The following is a 17,026-nucleotide window of genomic DNA, read 5'->3' on the forward strand; positions in this document are numbered from 1 at the left end:
ATAATTATAACCGTAAAACCATCCAACCAAGGGTGTGTTCGCAAAGATGCCTACCCGAGGAAGCGACTGAGATACTGGCGACTGCAGGTGGACCAAGAGAAGACCCCATTGTTGCCGGCAAGGGTTGGTGACATAATGTTGCCTTCAGTTTTGCGACAAGGGTTACCCTCACCGTCATGTATCATCCCAAAACTGAAGGAATAAACGAACAAAAAAGTAAGAGTTTCAAACCTGTTTCAAAATGGTTTCAGGGCTTTGTTTTGGTTTAAAATTAAGGTTTCAAATTAGGTTTTCAGGTTAGCATTTCTTGTCAGTCAAAGTTATGGATTGAGATAAGAATTTCAAGCTTCGGTCCCAGCTTTGAAGTGGGCGTTTCAAAATAATGTTTTTAAACCAGTGTTAAGGATGAAATTTGTTGTGGTTCCAAATTATAGTTTGAAGGAAAGTTTAAAGTTTTAAATTAGGTCTTTGAGTTTCATATTAGATTTTCGAGTCTGCATAAAGTTTTCAAAATAAGGTTTCAAGAAAGGTTTATGGTTACAAATTAGAGTTTTAGGATGAAGCGAGTTTAAAAGTCAAGTGTCATGAAATGGATGATTTTTAGTACGTTATTAATGAAAAAAACGGCATCCAGTATGGACCTATTCATTTTTTCACCACAAAACATGATTTTGACGTACATGGCTTTTAATAACTCCTGCCATGAAAATCCTCTCGAGGAATTTGTTGTCGAGAAGAAGCAAGAAGTGACGTATGGGGTAGCAGCGCCCTCCAACGGACTCGTTTGTTTCTATTAGTTTTACCTGTTTTAAGTTTTAAAGTAGCTTGTTTTTCCTTCGTGTTAGCCAAAATGCCGGCTTGTTGGATTGCTGGATATTGCTCGAACACTCAGGAGGATGTATTTACCCTTCATAAGTTTCCAAGAGACCCAATTCGTCGTGAATAGGGGCTTGCACAGGTGGAAAGGATGAGAGCTTCGTGGGTCCCAAATAACAGGTAGGTGTGTATACAGCTACTGAAAAAAAAATAGTTTGGGGCGGACCACATAATCGGTCTCTCATAACGTAAGAAAAGATCCGCGTACGTATGACAGCGGTGCTAAATGTGCCGATGTGCGTGTCTGAGGGCTGGCGCGTCGACTCGCCGGAGAAGGCTGGCGCGTCGGGCTCGTGGATGGCAGTGTCTATGAACAAGGCTGCTGCCAATGGCGCACTCAGCCTCGTGCGACAACAACGCTGTAAAGCAGCCCCACTCGGCACCGTGATAAGCCACCTCTGCACCCAAAATGAGCCACACCAGCTGAGGCACCACATCCACCGGTCACGGCTTCGGCAAAAGCTGCCGCGTCGGGCTCGTGGATGGCAGCGGCTATGGACAAACGCTCCCGGCAATGGCGTACGCAGCTGCGAGCGACAAGAACGCCATAAAGCGGCCCGGCTTGGCGCTTAGATAAGCCACCATGGCGCTGAAAATGAGCCACCCCGGCCTCGTGGCGACACCGGGCGGCGATGGCTCATCTCCGACACGGAAGTGGATCAGACGGGGAGGCGGTTTGGCTGTGATCTGCACATTATCCAAACATGGCTCGAAACAATAGGGTAATATTGCCCCAGTAACTTCACTTGGTTGTGAGATGTTCTCTGCTTCGAAAAGAGCTTCTGTTTCAGAAGGGGCGTGTTCGTCTCCACAGTAGGGGCCGCAGCGTGTTTTCAATGGTGAATGTCCAGGGTGACGTCACGGACGGGAGATGCAGCCAATATGTCAATATGGCGACCACTTTGATGTCGAAAGACACTACTGCAACTTAGCGCACACGCTCTCTGCTCATATTTATTTTTTCGTAAAGACATTGAAGTGAATAATGTTATATATACTTTTCATTACAATATCTATTTTAGAATGTTCATAGGGACGACACTTGACCTTTAAACATGGAAAATAAGTATTTTTTTTAAAAACATACAAATTGTGTTTTTTTTATTTGTGATGTTCACTGTAATCAGCATATTTGAGCGTAGAGCAATTCACAATTTGTGCTAGAAATTAAATTGTTTTAAAATGTTTTAGTATAATTACTTTTGGTTCTATTGACGTAATTTAAACTATTGAAGGTATGGTATGTAACTTTTACCGCCCCTCATAAGTTTGAATTGTTCAATACAAGAGAAGAGCCATCACTTCAGTCTGACATGAGCAATGCATGTCATGCCCCTTGTAGGAGATTTGTTTTTCCTGCACTTATTTCCATTCCATCATTTGTCGTGCGCCACCAACTGGGCCAGAACGGAAAAAGAGCTGAATGGCTTAATTAGCCTTGTGTGAGCTCCTCTAGTTGTGGCTTGGATAGAAATGGGGATTATAGCTTGAATATTACCAATTCATTAAAAAGAAAAGAAAAACAAGAGAGTGAGAGAGGGCATCTAGTAATTGCAATGCTTTACTATTCGTGACAGATCTTGCTGTATTCTTCGCATCATAATGTTAAGTTTCTGCTTTTTTGACACTTTAGCAGCCCGGTGAAGAGCAGGAAAAAACATGTTCAAGGTTTGTATTGGGTGAGTGCCAGACAGGCAGACGGGTTTAAATATATATATATATATATATAAAAAAAAAAAAAACAATGTAAATTGAACCAATCAAACTTGTATCTCGATGGAAACGTGAACACAAACAGAGCGGCGTCCCCCCTAGGCTATTCTCTCAAACAGTTGAATTTGGACGTAATGTTGGCAGGTCAGTGCGTGTTTGTGTCTATGTGTGTGACATTTGAGGCCCCACTCAGTCGATAACATGGAGGCTTCATATTGTTCCACTTCTGCCAGTTGGCTGCTAAACGTCATCACTGTCAGGCGCGATAGACATACTTGTGTCCGGACTCGTGAGCAATGGTGAACGCCAAGCCCAGTCCTGTGTCCTCGTTGATAGTGCAGCTCCTGTATTTGCTGCACATACCGCTTATTGGAGCGAAACCTGTGTGCAGAAAAATGACATAGAACGATGACGGATCAAAACAAGGATATATTTAAGGACCTCGTTAATGGTGAATGATTGCTCAACTTTTAGGACGATGCACTACCCGCTTTAAATGGTAAAGGCAAAAATATATATGTTGCTCATCTGTTAAATACATTTGCTTCTAAATGTGTCTAATTTGAAAATTATCATTTGACTAGGAGCCCTGCAATTCACCCCAAATTTCTGCTTCAAACCAATACACCTCCTTTATTGTTCCATTGTGATGGGGGGTCTACGAGACTTCTTTTTCTGTTAATGGGTGAAATTGGTGTCAGGGACTCATTGTTTCAAACTTTTTGATTGATTTCAACCAAATGACAGACCTTGTGCTCAGTTTCAACCACGGATTTCTGTAACTCTTTTATTTGTCCCAAACATTTCCTTACACTGAGAAATTGGTGTCAGTGGCTAATTTTGTTCAAATGTTTTGACCATTTTTTAGCCTTCCATACGTGTAAACAGACATCAATGCCATGTATGTTTCTCGAGCACACTTCTGGATTCACCTTGCTTGGCCAGTCCAGACATTTTAGTTTCATCCAAACCAAAATAACAGGAATGAAAATGTGCCTCGGACCGCAGCCTGGACCCAAATGACTTCCAACCAGACATGGGAGACTCCCTGGGTAGGACGGTTAAGACTTTCCAGCAATTAAACGAGGTCCCTCCAACCATCCATCACATCCGTCTCTTGAGGGTAACATGGGAAAGACTGCACCCTAGACTGGTAGTGGCTGAGTGGGATTTGATGCCACGCCAGCTACGTGAAGTAATTCAGTCCGAAAGCACTATAAGAGGTGGGTGCATGAAATAGAGATGAAACAACCCCATCTCGGGCGTGTGTACTTTTCTTTTCCCATCTTTTTTTTCAAGCTCGAAACTCTAATTTGAAACACTAACACTTACGTGAAAACTTAACCTTGATTTCAGACTCCAAATTTCCATCCCAAACCTTTGCTTTAAAGTTTAAACTCTACCTTGACCCGAACCCTGGTTCGAATTGCTAAATTGAACTTGTAAACACAAATTCTGGCTTAAAAGCTTAAGCCCCGTCTTTGAAAACCTTACTTTAACCCTAAAATTGGATTGAAATCCTAACCATTGTCCTCTTTAATTAGTTGAAAGCCTAACCTTGACTCAAAACTCAAGTATAAAAATACCTCCTTTTCTTAAAATACTAATTTGATATCCTACCTTTTGCTTTCAAGCCTAACCTGAGCTTGAAACCTTCATTTGAAACTTCATTGATGGCTTGAAAAACTAACGCTGACTTGAAGCTTCAATTTAAAACCCTAAACCTGTATTGAAAGGATTTAATTAAAATGGTCAATCACTTTTAGACGTACATTTCAATTTCAAGCATTTTTATGAATGTGGAGCAGTCAAGGGAATGCTGCTGTCACGCAACAAGAGAAGCAGGTCAGCGACTTGCATGTGGAAACCAAAACTCACAACCTTTTGAGTGCAGAGCAGCATAAATTGGTTTGAGACATTCAGGTGTAAAAACAAACCAAAACCAAAAACAGTGAGCAGGAAGTTGCAGTTGGCCGGTCGCCTTACCCAGGGTGTCGCAGGGCTCGTTTTTCCAGGAGCAGATGTCGAGTCCAGTGAGGAGGACGGCGTGGTCGTGCCGCTTACCGCTTTTGCCCACGAGGCCCGACTGCCACTGGCAGAAACTGTTGAGCGACTGGTCAGCATGGTGATTAATGGTCAGGCCCAGCTGTTGTTGTTGGTGTTGAAGAGAAATACATGAGCAGAATCTTGCAAATATAGCAAGTAGAGTAAATCCCCTGCATAAACATTGTTCGCTGCTCACTAATTCACCTATTTGTGGGGGATTTTTTTGTCAAACATTTCTAAGGCTGATTTTCTGAGTTCGAAATGATATTAAATAGTTGGGGGATCATAGATTTACATCTATGGTTCAACTAATACTGTAGGCTATTGCAAACTTTTATTGGTGGGCGCTTAACTTATTCACAGCAGGGCATGGTGCCTATCCTCTGTGGGTAGCAGCGGATTAACGTATATTTGCAGAGTTCCAGTACAAGTCAGTGCACTCACCGGGTCCTGTTCCAGTAGCAACAAGCTAACTACCACAATGTTGATGTCTGTCCCGATGGTGCCGTCTTTGAAAAGACTGGAAACCTGAAGAGAAAAGGACCAGTAAAAGTGGCTGTTAACTCAACAAATGAGCCAACTCTAAAATCAGTTACCACTGTATGTTTGCCTCGTTTTGTGTCATCACAGCCAAATACACACAGGACGACCATAGAAGAAAATGTGGAAAGATTTTGTCATTGATGGACTCAGGGTTTGAACAAATGCTGCATTTAGAAGAATGGGAAGAAGCCACCGGGGCCACCGAGAGCACTGCAAAACCACAATTTTCAAAACGAAAGGGAGAGCGTAGGATGGTATGGTCCAACCCGTGAGGAGTAATGACTATTGTTCTCTGGGTGTGGGTCTGGTCTTACTGTAAGATTAAATGAAATTCTATCAACAGTAAATTTAACCTAAACTGAGGGTCCTAGACTAAAAGATGTATAAAATTTTAAACTACTTGGTAACATTGCCGCTTGTCTGTCAACTTAAGATGGAAAATTTCCACCAAGAGACCTCCAAGGGTTGGTTTCATTTTGGTAAGATGAGCATTTTTCCGCATTTCTGTCATAAATGGTTTCAAACGTTCCAACCAGTATCTGTACATATAGAGGGAGGTAGGATTAAGTAAGATAAAGTTTGGAGTGGTGAGATAAAGTAAAGTTGGTCAGGTAGGTCAACTAAGGTAGTTAGGTACGTAGATAGTATCTATGATTAAGGCTCCCAAATTGTTCAACATTTTTGCTTTCATTGGGATACCAACTGCACTAATACAGTCCATTTGTCTACAACACCTGTGTAAAACTCTACTGTTTGGTGGAAAAATAACAAACTATGGTAAACTTTCACAGCTGTCTTCCCTTTTCGACACTGACCATGTTCATGACGGTGAGGATGTAGGTGGTGACATTCTCCCGGCCGTGTTTCTCCAGCATATTCCTGTCCGCCACCACCAGGGTCTCCACATTCAGTCCTCCCACCCGATTGGAGTCAATTGGGGAACGCTTTGGCCTTACCAGGCCCTCGTCATCAGAAGTGTCAAACTCATCTGGCATCAGAAAAGGGTCCTCAATGGGAGGTTTGGGGGTGTCTGTGAGGATGAGAAGCATTTTGGTCCACTTAGCCAGAAGAGTGTTTGCTGTGTTTGAGATGTTTGTTCTAGGTTATTTTCCACACCAAGCATGCCTTTATAAAATTTGCAGGGTTATTGCCTTTCTTCTTTAACATACATTTTATAAATATAATGAGCGTGCAATGGTAACATGGTAAGTTAAGCAAAGCAATACTGGGCTGAAATAACATAGTATGGTACAGTGAAGAAAATGAGCATTTAAACACCCTGCTATGTTACAAGTTCTCCCACTTAGAAATCATAGAGGGCTCTTAAATTTTCATCGTAGGTGCATGTCCACTGTGAGAGAGGTAATCTAAAAAGAAAAATTTAGAAATCTCAATCTATGATTTTTTAACAATGTATTTGTGTGATACAGCTCCAAATACTGTATATGGGCTAATGTTGGTAGGGAGAGAGGTAAGGCAGTGCAGCTAATGAAGGTAGGATAATGGTAGGGAAGGACAGTGAAGGTTCATAGGTGCTGTGGATATAAAAAGGGAACACACACCTCTTCAAATCCCAAATGTAAAAAAATTAGACCAAAATAAATTATTTCAAAACTTTTCCCAACATTAAAGTAACCTACAACCTGTACAATTGGGAAAAAGAGGCCGTGTAAACATCAAGGACTGCACGCAAGGATAAAACAGAATTGTCCAGGTCTTATATTCCCTTGCTATCTTGGTTGATTTCTTTGACCTGTCCCATGATGTCACAAAAAAAAAGCAATGTGTTTCAGGTCTGCCTAGTTCAAAAACATCTGGTATGTCTGTAGTTAATTCAAATGTCAAAAAACCTAATGTTAGGCTTTGTAAAGTGATGACTTTGAAGAAAGGAATGAAGAATTGTCCACCCCAAAAATCCTTATATCATTATTCTGGGATTCTTTAAACAGAAATAGTTCTGGTCATCCGAATTGACCAAAAACAGGAAACGTTTAATCTGATTTCATGTCAGAAAAAAAACATCCCGTTTTATATTGTAGATGTCAGTGGTGTGGATGCTTGTTCATTCTCCTGCTATCCTAATCTTACCCCTTTTTATCTTTTTGTTGTTGTTGTTGTACAGGTTATTGGTCACATTATTGGTGCAAAATGCTTTCCAATAATTTATCTTCCCCTCATTATTTTATATCACAAACATCTGCTATTCAGACAGGGGTATGTAAACTTTTTATTTCTGTTGTTGTAGTTTCATAAAGTTATAAGTAGAATGATATAGAAGTTCCCTTACATACATTGCTTGCGGCGCCCACAGAAGTGTTGCCTTTGTGTGTTCCCGTGTTGATCATCCTGGTGCTGATGGTGGTCCTGGTTCTGCGTGGACGAACCGACACCTGATGGGTCGCCAGACCGTTCACGAACCACATGTTCAGCGGAGCGTTTGTAGATGACATGCGGTTGGTGACCGTCAGGTGCGCTGTAGTTGTGACGTTTGGCCAGATGCTGAGGTAGAGGCGAGATCAAGTAGTCGTGCTCAGTCACGCGGATTAAACCTGACTGGGTGACACACACAAAGCAAACGATCAATTACCTCCGCCAAAGTTCAGCTGTGAAAATGGTGTAGAAATCAAACATAGTTTTATTTGTTTGGTGAAAAAAAGGCCACACCATTTTGATTCTGGAATGGAGAAAGCATTTCCATTTAAGTATCTTTGTTTACACACCACTTCCTGGTTTACAGAATATGTGAGCCAACCGGACTGTACCACTTAGACTCCGAGCTCGCAAAGTTACGGATTCCGGATACTCTAAAATTGTGTATTACAGTGGTCATGTTTCACAGTCAGCACAGTCGGTGTTGCCAAATTAGCAACTTTTACAACAATCCGATCCATTGGCTATTTCTCCAAAAAGAAATAGACAACATCAGTCAAATACTCTGAAATCAGTATTTTCCATAGAAAAAGACAAGAGCTATGTTAAAAACATTAATGACGGGAAATGACAGACACAGACACTCCTTTATACATTGCAAATGTAGTGACTATCTGATCTCAGAAGCTAAGCAGCGATGGTCCTGGCTAATATTTGGATGGGAGACAACCGATGAATTATCAGCTGCTGGCTTTGGGCAGTAAGCCAATCACTTGCTCCAGTAAAAACTCCGGAAACTGCAATTGTGGCTACTGTACCTTGCGGCACAGAGAGCTCTGGGGGGAAAATGGATTTATCTACATTCCATCCATCCATCCATCCATCCATTTTCTTAGCCGCTTATCCTCACAAGGGTCGAGGGGAGTGTTGGAGCCTATCCCACCTGTCAACGGGCAGGGGGCGGGGTACACCCTGAACTGGTTGCCAGCCAATCGCAGGGCACATTGAGACAAACTGTTGCAGTTACAATCACACCTAGCAGCAATTTAGAGCGTCCAATTAATGTTGCATGTTTTTGGGATGTGGGAGGAAACCGGAGTGCTCGGAGAAAACTCACCCAGGCACAGGGAGAACATGCAAACTCCACACAGGCGGGTCCAGGATTGAACCCGAGACCTCGGAACTGTGAGGCCAATGCTTTTCAGCTGACCCACTGTGTCACCTTATCTACATACATTTTTTTTTTTTTTAAATCTGAATGTTCGTACAAGCTGCAAACGTTTTGCACGGCAGCATTACCTCATCTTTTCAGTTCTACATTATAAAAGAGCATGAAAGAGCTGGTTTAAAATGTTAATTTATTAGGAACCGTGTTTATATTCTTTTTAATTAGAGGGACATCTTTCCCAAAAGGAAACACAAATTTTCTCAATATCTGTAAAGGAGAAAAAAAATCTTGAAAAGTTAATGCAAGTTGCTGCAAGTTAATGCTGGAGGGGAAAACCTTTTTGGGATCAGGAAGAATAAAGCAATTCCCAGGAAGAAAAAAAAACTGAAAAAAGGGACACGTGTTTTTAGAAAAACTTAATTGTCATTTGTTTTTTCTTTCAGGAGAAAAAGATGATCAAAATTGGAAATCAAACTGCGGCACAGTGTATGACTAGTTAAGACAACGGTCTAACAATTTTGAGGACGAGTGTTCAAATTCTCCCTCACCTGTGTGGATTTGCATGTCCTCACCATGCCTCGGTGGGTTTTCTCCAGATGCTTTCATTTCCTCCCACATCCCAAAAACATTCATGTTAGGTGAATTGGAGACTCAAAATATCCTCTAGGTGTGAATGTGAGAGCGAACAGTTATGTGTGCCCTGTGATTGGCTGGTGACCAGTTCAAGGTGTACGCCTCCTCTCACTCAAAGATAACTGGGATAGGCTCCAGCATGCCCTTCGTGACCCTAGTGAGGACAAACAGTCTGGAAAATGAACAGATGGATGGAAATCAATCTTTTGTGAAAAATATATTTTAAGTCCAGATTGCCCATTCCTGCCTCCTGCTGTTGAGCTTCTGTGCTTCAGATAATTAGTTAAATTTAGGGTTGTTGGGGCCGCAATTCATTGTCTTTTTCAACTAATTCCCATCAGCATTGTAGAGCAGGCACACACTGGAAGACGGTAACACATGCATCAACCCACTGACCCACTGAGCTTTGACCTGAGTGTGAGTGTGTGTGCTAGGGTGTCTGTGTGTGTGTGTGTGTGTGTGTGTGTGTGTGTGTGTGTGTGTGTGTATATACGCGTGTGTGTGTGCGTGCGTGCGTGCACACGTCTGTGTGTGTGTGTGTGTGTGTGTGTGTGTGTCTGACACAGCTGAGTAGCAGGTTGCAAAATAAACAGAACACCGACAAAAGAGAAGCTGGTGTTGTCAAAACACGACCGTGCTTGCTGTGGAGCAGACGTTTTGAGCCCGAGTGTTTCTAATTTGTGTGGAACGTAAACTTCCTCTAGCCTACATTTCATGTAGTTACTCTGATTTGACAGCATAGCCCCACACATATTATTTATATATATATGTATATATATATATATATGTAGTGTGTGTGTGAGACCCATTTCCCCCCAAAAAAATGAATATCATGGAAAGGGTTATTTCCACAATTTCATTCAAAAAGTTGAACTTTCAGATTATAGATTCAGGGCCCTAAATTTAAACAAAAAAATAGTTATTTGTTTCTTTTTACATAATTTGGGGTATCAGCTCATAAAATCCACAAAATTAGAATTTCCAAAAAAATACTGTGAAGAAATCAGACACAATTGTGGAATCCATGAATGTTTTGAATGATCCCACTCTATTCACCTCCCAAACTCAAAGCAAAGTTTTGCTCAGCTGTCATTAAATTGCTTCAATTTGGTTCAATTGTCTCACTTGGGTTCAATATGAGGGAAGACTGCAGACTTGACAACTGGCCACAAGATCATCATTGATGCGCTCCATCGGATGGATAAGCCAAAACAGTTCATAGATAAGGAGGATAGCGGTTCGCAGAGTGCTGCGTCTAAGCATATAGGCAAATTTGTTCACCAGTCATCCATTGTCCTCCTATATGTGTGTGTGAGTGTGTGCATGTGCATGACACATAAAAAATCTACTAGAAAACCAAGAGTAGTCACTGACCTGCCTTGACATCGGTTTTCAAGTAATATCTGATTCACCATATGATTTAATATGATGTTCTGATATGATGATAATATGATGTGAAGTCTACTCTTTGTAACTATAACAGTTTCGACTTTTATGGGAAGGCATTCAACAGCGTTTAGGAGTGACTTTGTGGGAATTTTTGCAGGATTTTATTTATGAGGTCACATACTGATATTAGTTGCTTCGCTCACTGTCCACTTGTAATCAACCCAAAAGCGTTCTATGGGGCTGAGGGCAGTCATGTTCATCCATACTTACTGTAATTCTCTTATCTGTGTCTTTACGGACCTTGCTTTTTGCACTGGTGCACAGACATGTTGGAACAGGAAGAGGTAATCACACCCCAAAATCTCTTGGTATGCTGAACCATCCAGAGCTCCTTTCAATGGAGCTCAAGGGCTAATATTTGGGACACTTTCAACTTTGTGTTTGGAGATGGCCCCTTCCTGTTTCAACATGACTGTGTATTGGTGGACAAATCAAGATTCTTAAAGACACAGATGAAAGATTTTGATTTGGCTGAACTTGACTCCTGCCCTCAACTCAGTAGAAGACTTTTGGATGAATTCGAGCGCAGACTGAGAGCCAGGCCTTGTCGTCCGACATCAGTATGAGACTTCACAAATGCGTTTCTAGAAGAACTGTCGAAAACTTCCATTAACATAACGAAACCTTGTGGAAAGCCTTTCCAGAAGAGTTTAAGATGTTATAATTGCAAAGGGTGGAATGATGTCACATTAAAACCTCCAGATTAAGAAGAGGCTGTAACTTAAACTTGTTTTTACATGTGACATCCCCTTCATCCACATCCATCTGTCCACCCTTTGTCACCAATTGAGCCTGTAAATCATTCTCATCAAAGAAATAATTGCTGTCACAATAATAATTGCAACAATAACTTCAATGTAGGTAGTTGCATTAGACTAGTGGGTCACATTCTCTTTGCTCATCTTTTCATCCCCTTGTGTGTTTTTTGCAACATACATCTGAAGAAGCAACATCGCTGTCGTCGTTCCTCGGAAACTTTCGCCCGGCCGCAAGCGACGCTTCGTGACTTTTCATCAAAAGGATTAACCTTGTGAAGTCTAACATATCACACGCCGTTATCGGTCGTCTTTGCTTTGCACTGCCTTTCATGTTGTGTTCCACCTTACAAGGTGCAATTAGTTACTTTCAACCTGGAAAGCTGTCATTTAACGAATATGTTTTGTCAAACAAAAGAAAGTGGACTTTCTTGTACACTTGAAAGAGTTTTATGTGAGTCTAGACTAGATGATGATTTATTAATGAGTATGTTTAGCTAAATGAATGTCATGGAATAAAAATGGTAACCAATGAGAAACAATCTTAACATGAAAACATTCACATTCATGCTTTTTCTTTGACAAACCACAAACAGCAAGTAATTGACCCCACCCCCTGCAAATGTTTAGAATTGCCTATGTGAAGCCATCGGTACACGGCAAACTATGATCCCAATCCAGTTTAATATCATTAGGAACTAAGTTTACAACATTAAAGTACTGTACTGTGTACAGTAATACAAACGCAATTGCTTTGGCACCGTCTTTGGAATCTTAATGGTGAGGAACTATGTTGAAGTATGTTGAGGAACTCCACAGAGAACAGTAGCGCTTTACTGCACTTGTATCAGTTGGACTGCAACAAATAAGAGGCAAGAGGCAACAATTTCCAAGCTTTATGAGCTTCTTCTTATATTTGAATGCACATCAATCGAGTTGGTTATTAATGTTGTCTTTGGCTTTTTCTCTCACTGAGTATTCTAAACTTGCCTCTATATGAACCACTTTTAAGGTTTCCTACCATGACATTATGACGCAAATGACTAAGTGCTTACACTCCGTTAAAGACAAGGGAGGAGGTGGGGCCACGGGGGGAGCCGAGTGGCCAGAAGCCCCAAACCAGTGATTACTGCACATCTGCGGGGACTCATGTGACCAGAAGAATTATGGGTCTTGTAAGGGGAAGAAGCACAAGGTGGTAATATTATATTTAGAAAAGCAAAGTCATCGGTAGCACAGCGAGAGGACAGCAAACTGAAAATAAATGCAGGAAAATAATACAGAATATTGAATTTGCCCTTATTAATTTGTTTATTTATTACAGTTTATTAAAGTTCTTGCTTTCAAAGACCTTCATTCCAAAAGTGGTATGTGTGTCGACAACAATAATAATAATTATTATTATTATAATAATAAGAAGAAGAAGATAGAAGAAGATTGGCTTCAGCACGCCTGTGACTTTAATGAGGATTAATGGGTCAGAAAAATTATTATTATTATTATTATTATCATAGGGCATTATTAACAGTTCCATCTTAGCTGTGTTTAAATGGATACTTTTTATGTAATTTTAATGAAAATCAGTGTGATTGGTCAACTGGTTACATGAGCTATCCAATCAGGTGTATACTATACATGTGACACACATTTAATTGGAAAAGCGATTTGACACACGTATGACACATGCAGATCGATGTAAACCACATAATTCTTCAAGAGGGAGGTCCCATTTAGGCGGCACGGTGGTGTGTTTGGTTAGGGCGTTTGCCTCATAGTTCTGAGGTCTGGGGTTCAAATCCCAGCCCCACCCGCCTGTTTGGAGTTTGGATGTGCCTCTGTGCGTTTACTCCGGGTATGCCGGTTTTCTTTCACATTCCAAACCATGCATGATAGGTTAATTGAAATCTCCATATTGGCTTTAGGTGTAAATCGCTGTTTGTTCGGGGGTACCCCATCTGACCAATAATAACTGTGATAGGCACCACTACGCCTCCGCCCATTGTGAGGATAAGCGGTGAAAGAAAATAGTATATAGTTTAGTTTTATTTATAGTTTATTTAGTTTTTTTATATAGTTTCAAATAATAATAAAAAGAAGATATAAAATAACAATAATTAAAGATCTATGAATCAATAAGGAAATTGCACTTATTCTGGTGTAGCTGGTATCATTGTGGCAAAAACCGCACATGCATGTGACCTGTCTGCTCACGGTGCACAGTATAATATGGCAGAAGTTAACAGCAACAAGTCAAGGTTTACAAATTCTGCTTTCAGCTCCTACGAGTTAATTCAAGCAGCATGATGTCTGTAATCTGTTTTACCGACTCTATTCTTCAGTATTTGTTGAGCAGGATTACGAAGCTAATCGTTATTAGCATGACACTGTGACACCATTAGCGCCACAGCTGCAGCGTTCTTCCAGTCCTTTTTGTACAAGTGGAGCAGTCAAGAGAGCATTGACAGTATATTCCATTTGTATTTGCCATAGAGGCATGGGTCTTCGTGTCCCATGGTGGCCCAGAATGGTACAGCGGGGGTTGTAAGGTGTGTGTGTGGGGGTGGGGGGGACATGTTTCACACCCACCCAATTCAAGAGATACATTTAGAGGATTTTAGAAAAGGAAAAAAGCGTACTGTTTTTATAGTTTTACTCCTCCTGCACTTTGTAAACACGTTAGACCACAAAGTGCAAGCATAAAATTTATATCCATGCTTTACGTATTGTAAATTCTGTGTACGCTTGGTGCTCTTTGAGAGGCGAGGCCTGCGTATAGGTGTTCAATAAATGGCTGAAATGTGCACCAGCAACTGTGAATCTTGGTGCCATTGCAGTATGTTTGGACAAGCAGACTTGTAACAACAACGGCTGTAGTCTCAACTCTTATGTGTGCCTTTGAGGGGTGGGGCCTAGTGAGGAACGTCAGGAACATGGCCGCTAAGTCTTAGCGGACTTGACATTAAAGCCCAAATGTCGTCCCTATAAACATTCTAAAATAGATATTGTAATGAAAAATACATATAACATTATTCACTTCAATGTCTATATGAAAAAATAAATATGGGCAGAGAACGCATCATCCATGCGCAAAGTTGTGGAAGTGTCATGCAAGTGGTCACCATATTGGCTGCATCTTCTGTCCGTGATGTCACACTGGGACATACGCCATTGAAAACATGCTGTGGCGCCGACTATGGGAGACGAACACGCCCCTTCTGATACAGAAACTCTTTTCGAAGAAGAGGACATCTCACAACCGAGTGAAGTGACCGGGGCAATATTACCCTATCGTTTCGAGGCATATATAGATAATCTGCGGATTACGGCCAAACCACCTCCCCGTCTGATCCACCTCCGCGCGGCAGTGATAAAAACAACGCCGCCCGCGACCGACAACGATGCCATGGCCAAACCGCCTCCCTGTCCGATCTAATTCCGCGGGGGAGATGAGCCACCGCGGCCAGGCACCACGACGAGTCACCCCAGCCGATGCCATGTTGACAAGGTCGGCTCGGACTTGTCGACAACGCCGGTGGCTGGCTCGGCCTTGTCACGATCCACAAGGCCTGTGGAGGCTGTCCTTCAGCGGCTGCTGCACGGAAGCCTTCCAATTCCAATGTGCACAACGACACATTTCGCACCCCTGACTTAAAGATTACGCCCCCCCCCCCCGCAACTATTGTTTTTTTTTTGTAGCTGCATACACACCTCCCTGTCATTTGAAACCCACGAAGCTCTCGTCCATTTTTCACAATGAACCGGCTTTTTTGGAAAAGTATGAAGAGTGAATCCATCCGGTCTGACAACAACAATAAGCTGGCCTTTTGGCTAACACGAAGGAACAATGAGCTACCTTCTATCAGGTAAAACTAGTATAAACAGACGAGACCGCTTGAGCGCGCTACTGCCTCCTACGTCACTTCCTGCTTCTTCTTGAAAATAAATCCCTCGAGAGGATTTTCATGGCGGGAGTTACAAAAAGCCATATACGTCAAAATCATGTTTTGTGGTGAAAAAATGGCTGGGTCCATACCGGCTGACGTCTTATCATTAATAACATACTAAAAGTCATGCATTTCATGACAGTGAACCTTTAAGCTTACTGTAGCTCTTTGCTGGTGTTTCATTTTGTATTTGTGTTTGACGAAACCATGAAATGAATGGTAACTGAAAGTGCATCAGAAACTGTTGTTATCCTTTTTGTTTTTCACTTCACTAAAGGCTTGACGCTCCTTTTAGCTTAAATTTTGCTTGCAACATAAAGGAAAGAATTGACCCTAAAAATTAGGCCACACAAAGTCTTGCTGTATACGTTAAAACCCATGACAACAATGGCTGAAAAACAAACTGCAATATCATGTAGCAGGCGTGCAAGAGATAAAGCCCAATGTAGTGGGGGAGCATTGTACCAGAGTAGGATTAAATCAGCATGCTAGTATTGGTAACGTAATACATGTTATTCGGGAAGAAGAAAAACTACTGATTTTGCTGTTATTATTCACTTAGCCATGTTGTACTAAGCAGCCAGAGAAGAAGCTTTGCTAATAGCAAAAACAAATGCGTAATGGATATCCTCGTAAAAAAAAAAAAAATATATATATATATATATATATATATATATATATATAACTGCCTGTATTAATAATTAAAACCCTAAATATATCCATCCATCCATTTTCTTTGCCGCTTATCCTCACAAGGATTGCGGGGAGTGCTGGAGCCTATCCCAGCTGTCAATGGGCAGGAGGCGGGGTACACCCTGAACTGGTTGCCAGCCAATGGCAGGACAAACAGTCGTACTCACAATCATACTTGGGGGCAATTTAGAGTATCCAATTAATTTAGCATATTTTTGGGATGTGGGAAGAAACCGGAGTGCCTGGAGAAAACCCACGCAGGCACGGGGAGGACATGCAAACTCCACACAGGCGGGGCCGGGATTCCGGGTCCTAAGAACTACGAGGCCAACGCTTTACCAGCTGATCCACCGTCCCGTATCCTAAATATATCCAAAGTTCTAATCACAAAACAAACAAACAAAAAATATAATTTCATTTCAAACTCCTCTTAGATTCCCCTTAAAAATAAATGCTTTATACATCATTTTCTAATCATATTAAATTCCACCACTGCCTACAGCCATCCAGGCCTTTGTCTGAAGTGCACATCGCCTCGCCTGCCTGCCGCCTGAATCTTTCAATACTTCCGAGGCTGTGGAGTACAGCAACACGCCAAGATAATGTTAGCATTTGTTTATTTTTATGTCATCACTGGCCTGAGTACCCTTAAATCTGTGAGAATAGCAGTGGGTTTTTTGCCGACTCTGCACTTAGAAACAGGACAAACTTTTGCCCGTGCAAACACATCTATGGAGAGAAAATAAAGTTCTGTCATTTATTTAACAACATGGCCAACAAATGCCATTATTAGACAACTCCAGTAAATGTGGAGGCAACACGAGTCGCTCAGGTAT

At 41.5% G+C, this 17,026-nt stretch overlaps 1 protein-coding gene across 2 annotated transcripts in view; it reads right to left on the reverse strand.

The window, feature by feature from the left end:
• Positions 1 to 17,026, reverse strand: part of adamts18 (ADAM metallopeptidase with thrombospondin type 1 motif, 18) — a 76,020-nt gene that overhangs the window by 47,618 nt on the left and 11,376 nt on the right. Inside the window, exons 1-7 of one of the 2 annotated variants that reach the window (XM_061815263.1) lie at positions 7,843 to 7,890; positions 7,470 to 7,731; positions 5,994 to 6,208; positions 5,080 to 5,163; positions 4,576 to 4,735; positions 2,865 to 2,970; positions 55 to 192 (exon numbers count right to left, since the gene is read on the reverse strand). In XM_061815263.1, coding sequence (XP_061671247.1) covers positions 55 to 192; positions 2,865 to 2,970; positions 4,576 to 4,735; positions 5,080 to 5,163; positions 5,994 to 6,208; positions 7,470 to 7,731; positions 7,843 to 7,845 — 968 coding nt within the window. In that variant the 5' untranslated portion in view covers positions 7,846 to 7,890. Of the gene's footprint in view, positions 1 to 54; positions 193 to 2,864; positions 2,971 to 4,575; positions 4,736 to 5,079; positions 5,164 to 5,993; positions 6,209 to 7,469; positions 7,732 to 7,842; positions 7,891 to 17,026 lie in introns of those variants that run through there. The other variant, XM_061815262.1, reaches the window with a different exon arrangement.

This window comes from Syngnathoides biaculeatus, chromosome 3 (genome assembly GCF_019802595.1).
Source record: "Syngnathoides biaculeatus isolate LvHL_M chromosome 3, ASM1980259v1, whole genome shotgun sequence".
Classification (NCBI taxonomy): domain Eukaryota; kingdom Metazoa; phylum Chordata; class Actinopteri; order Syngnathiformes; family Syngnathidae; genus Syngnathoides; species Syngnathoides biaculeatus.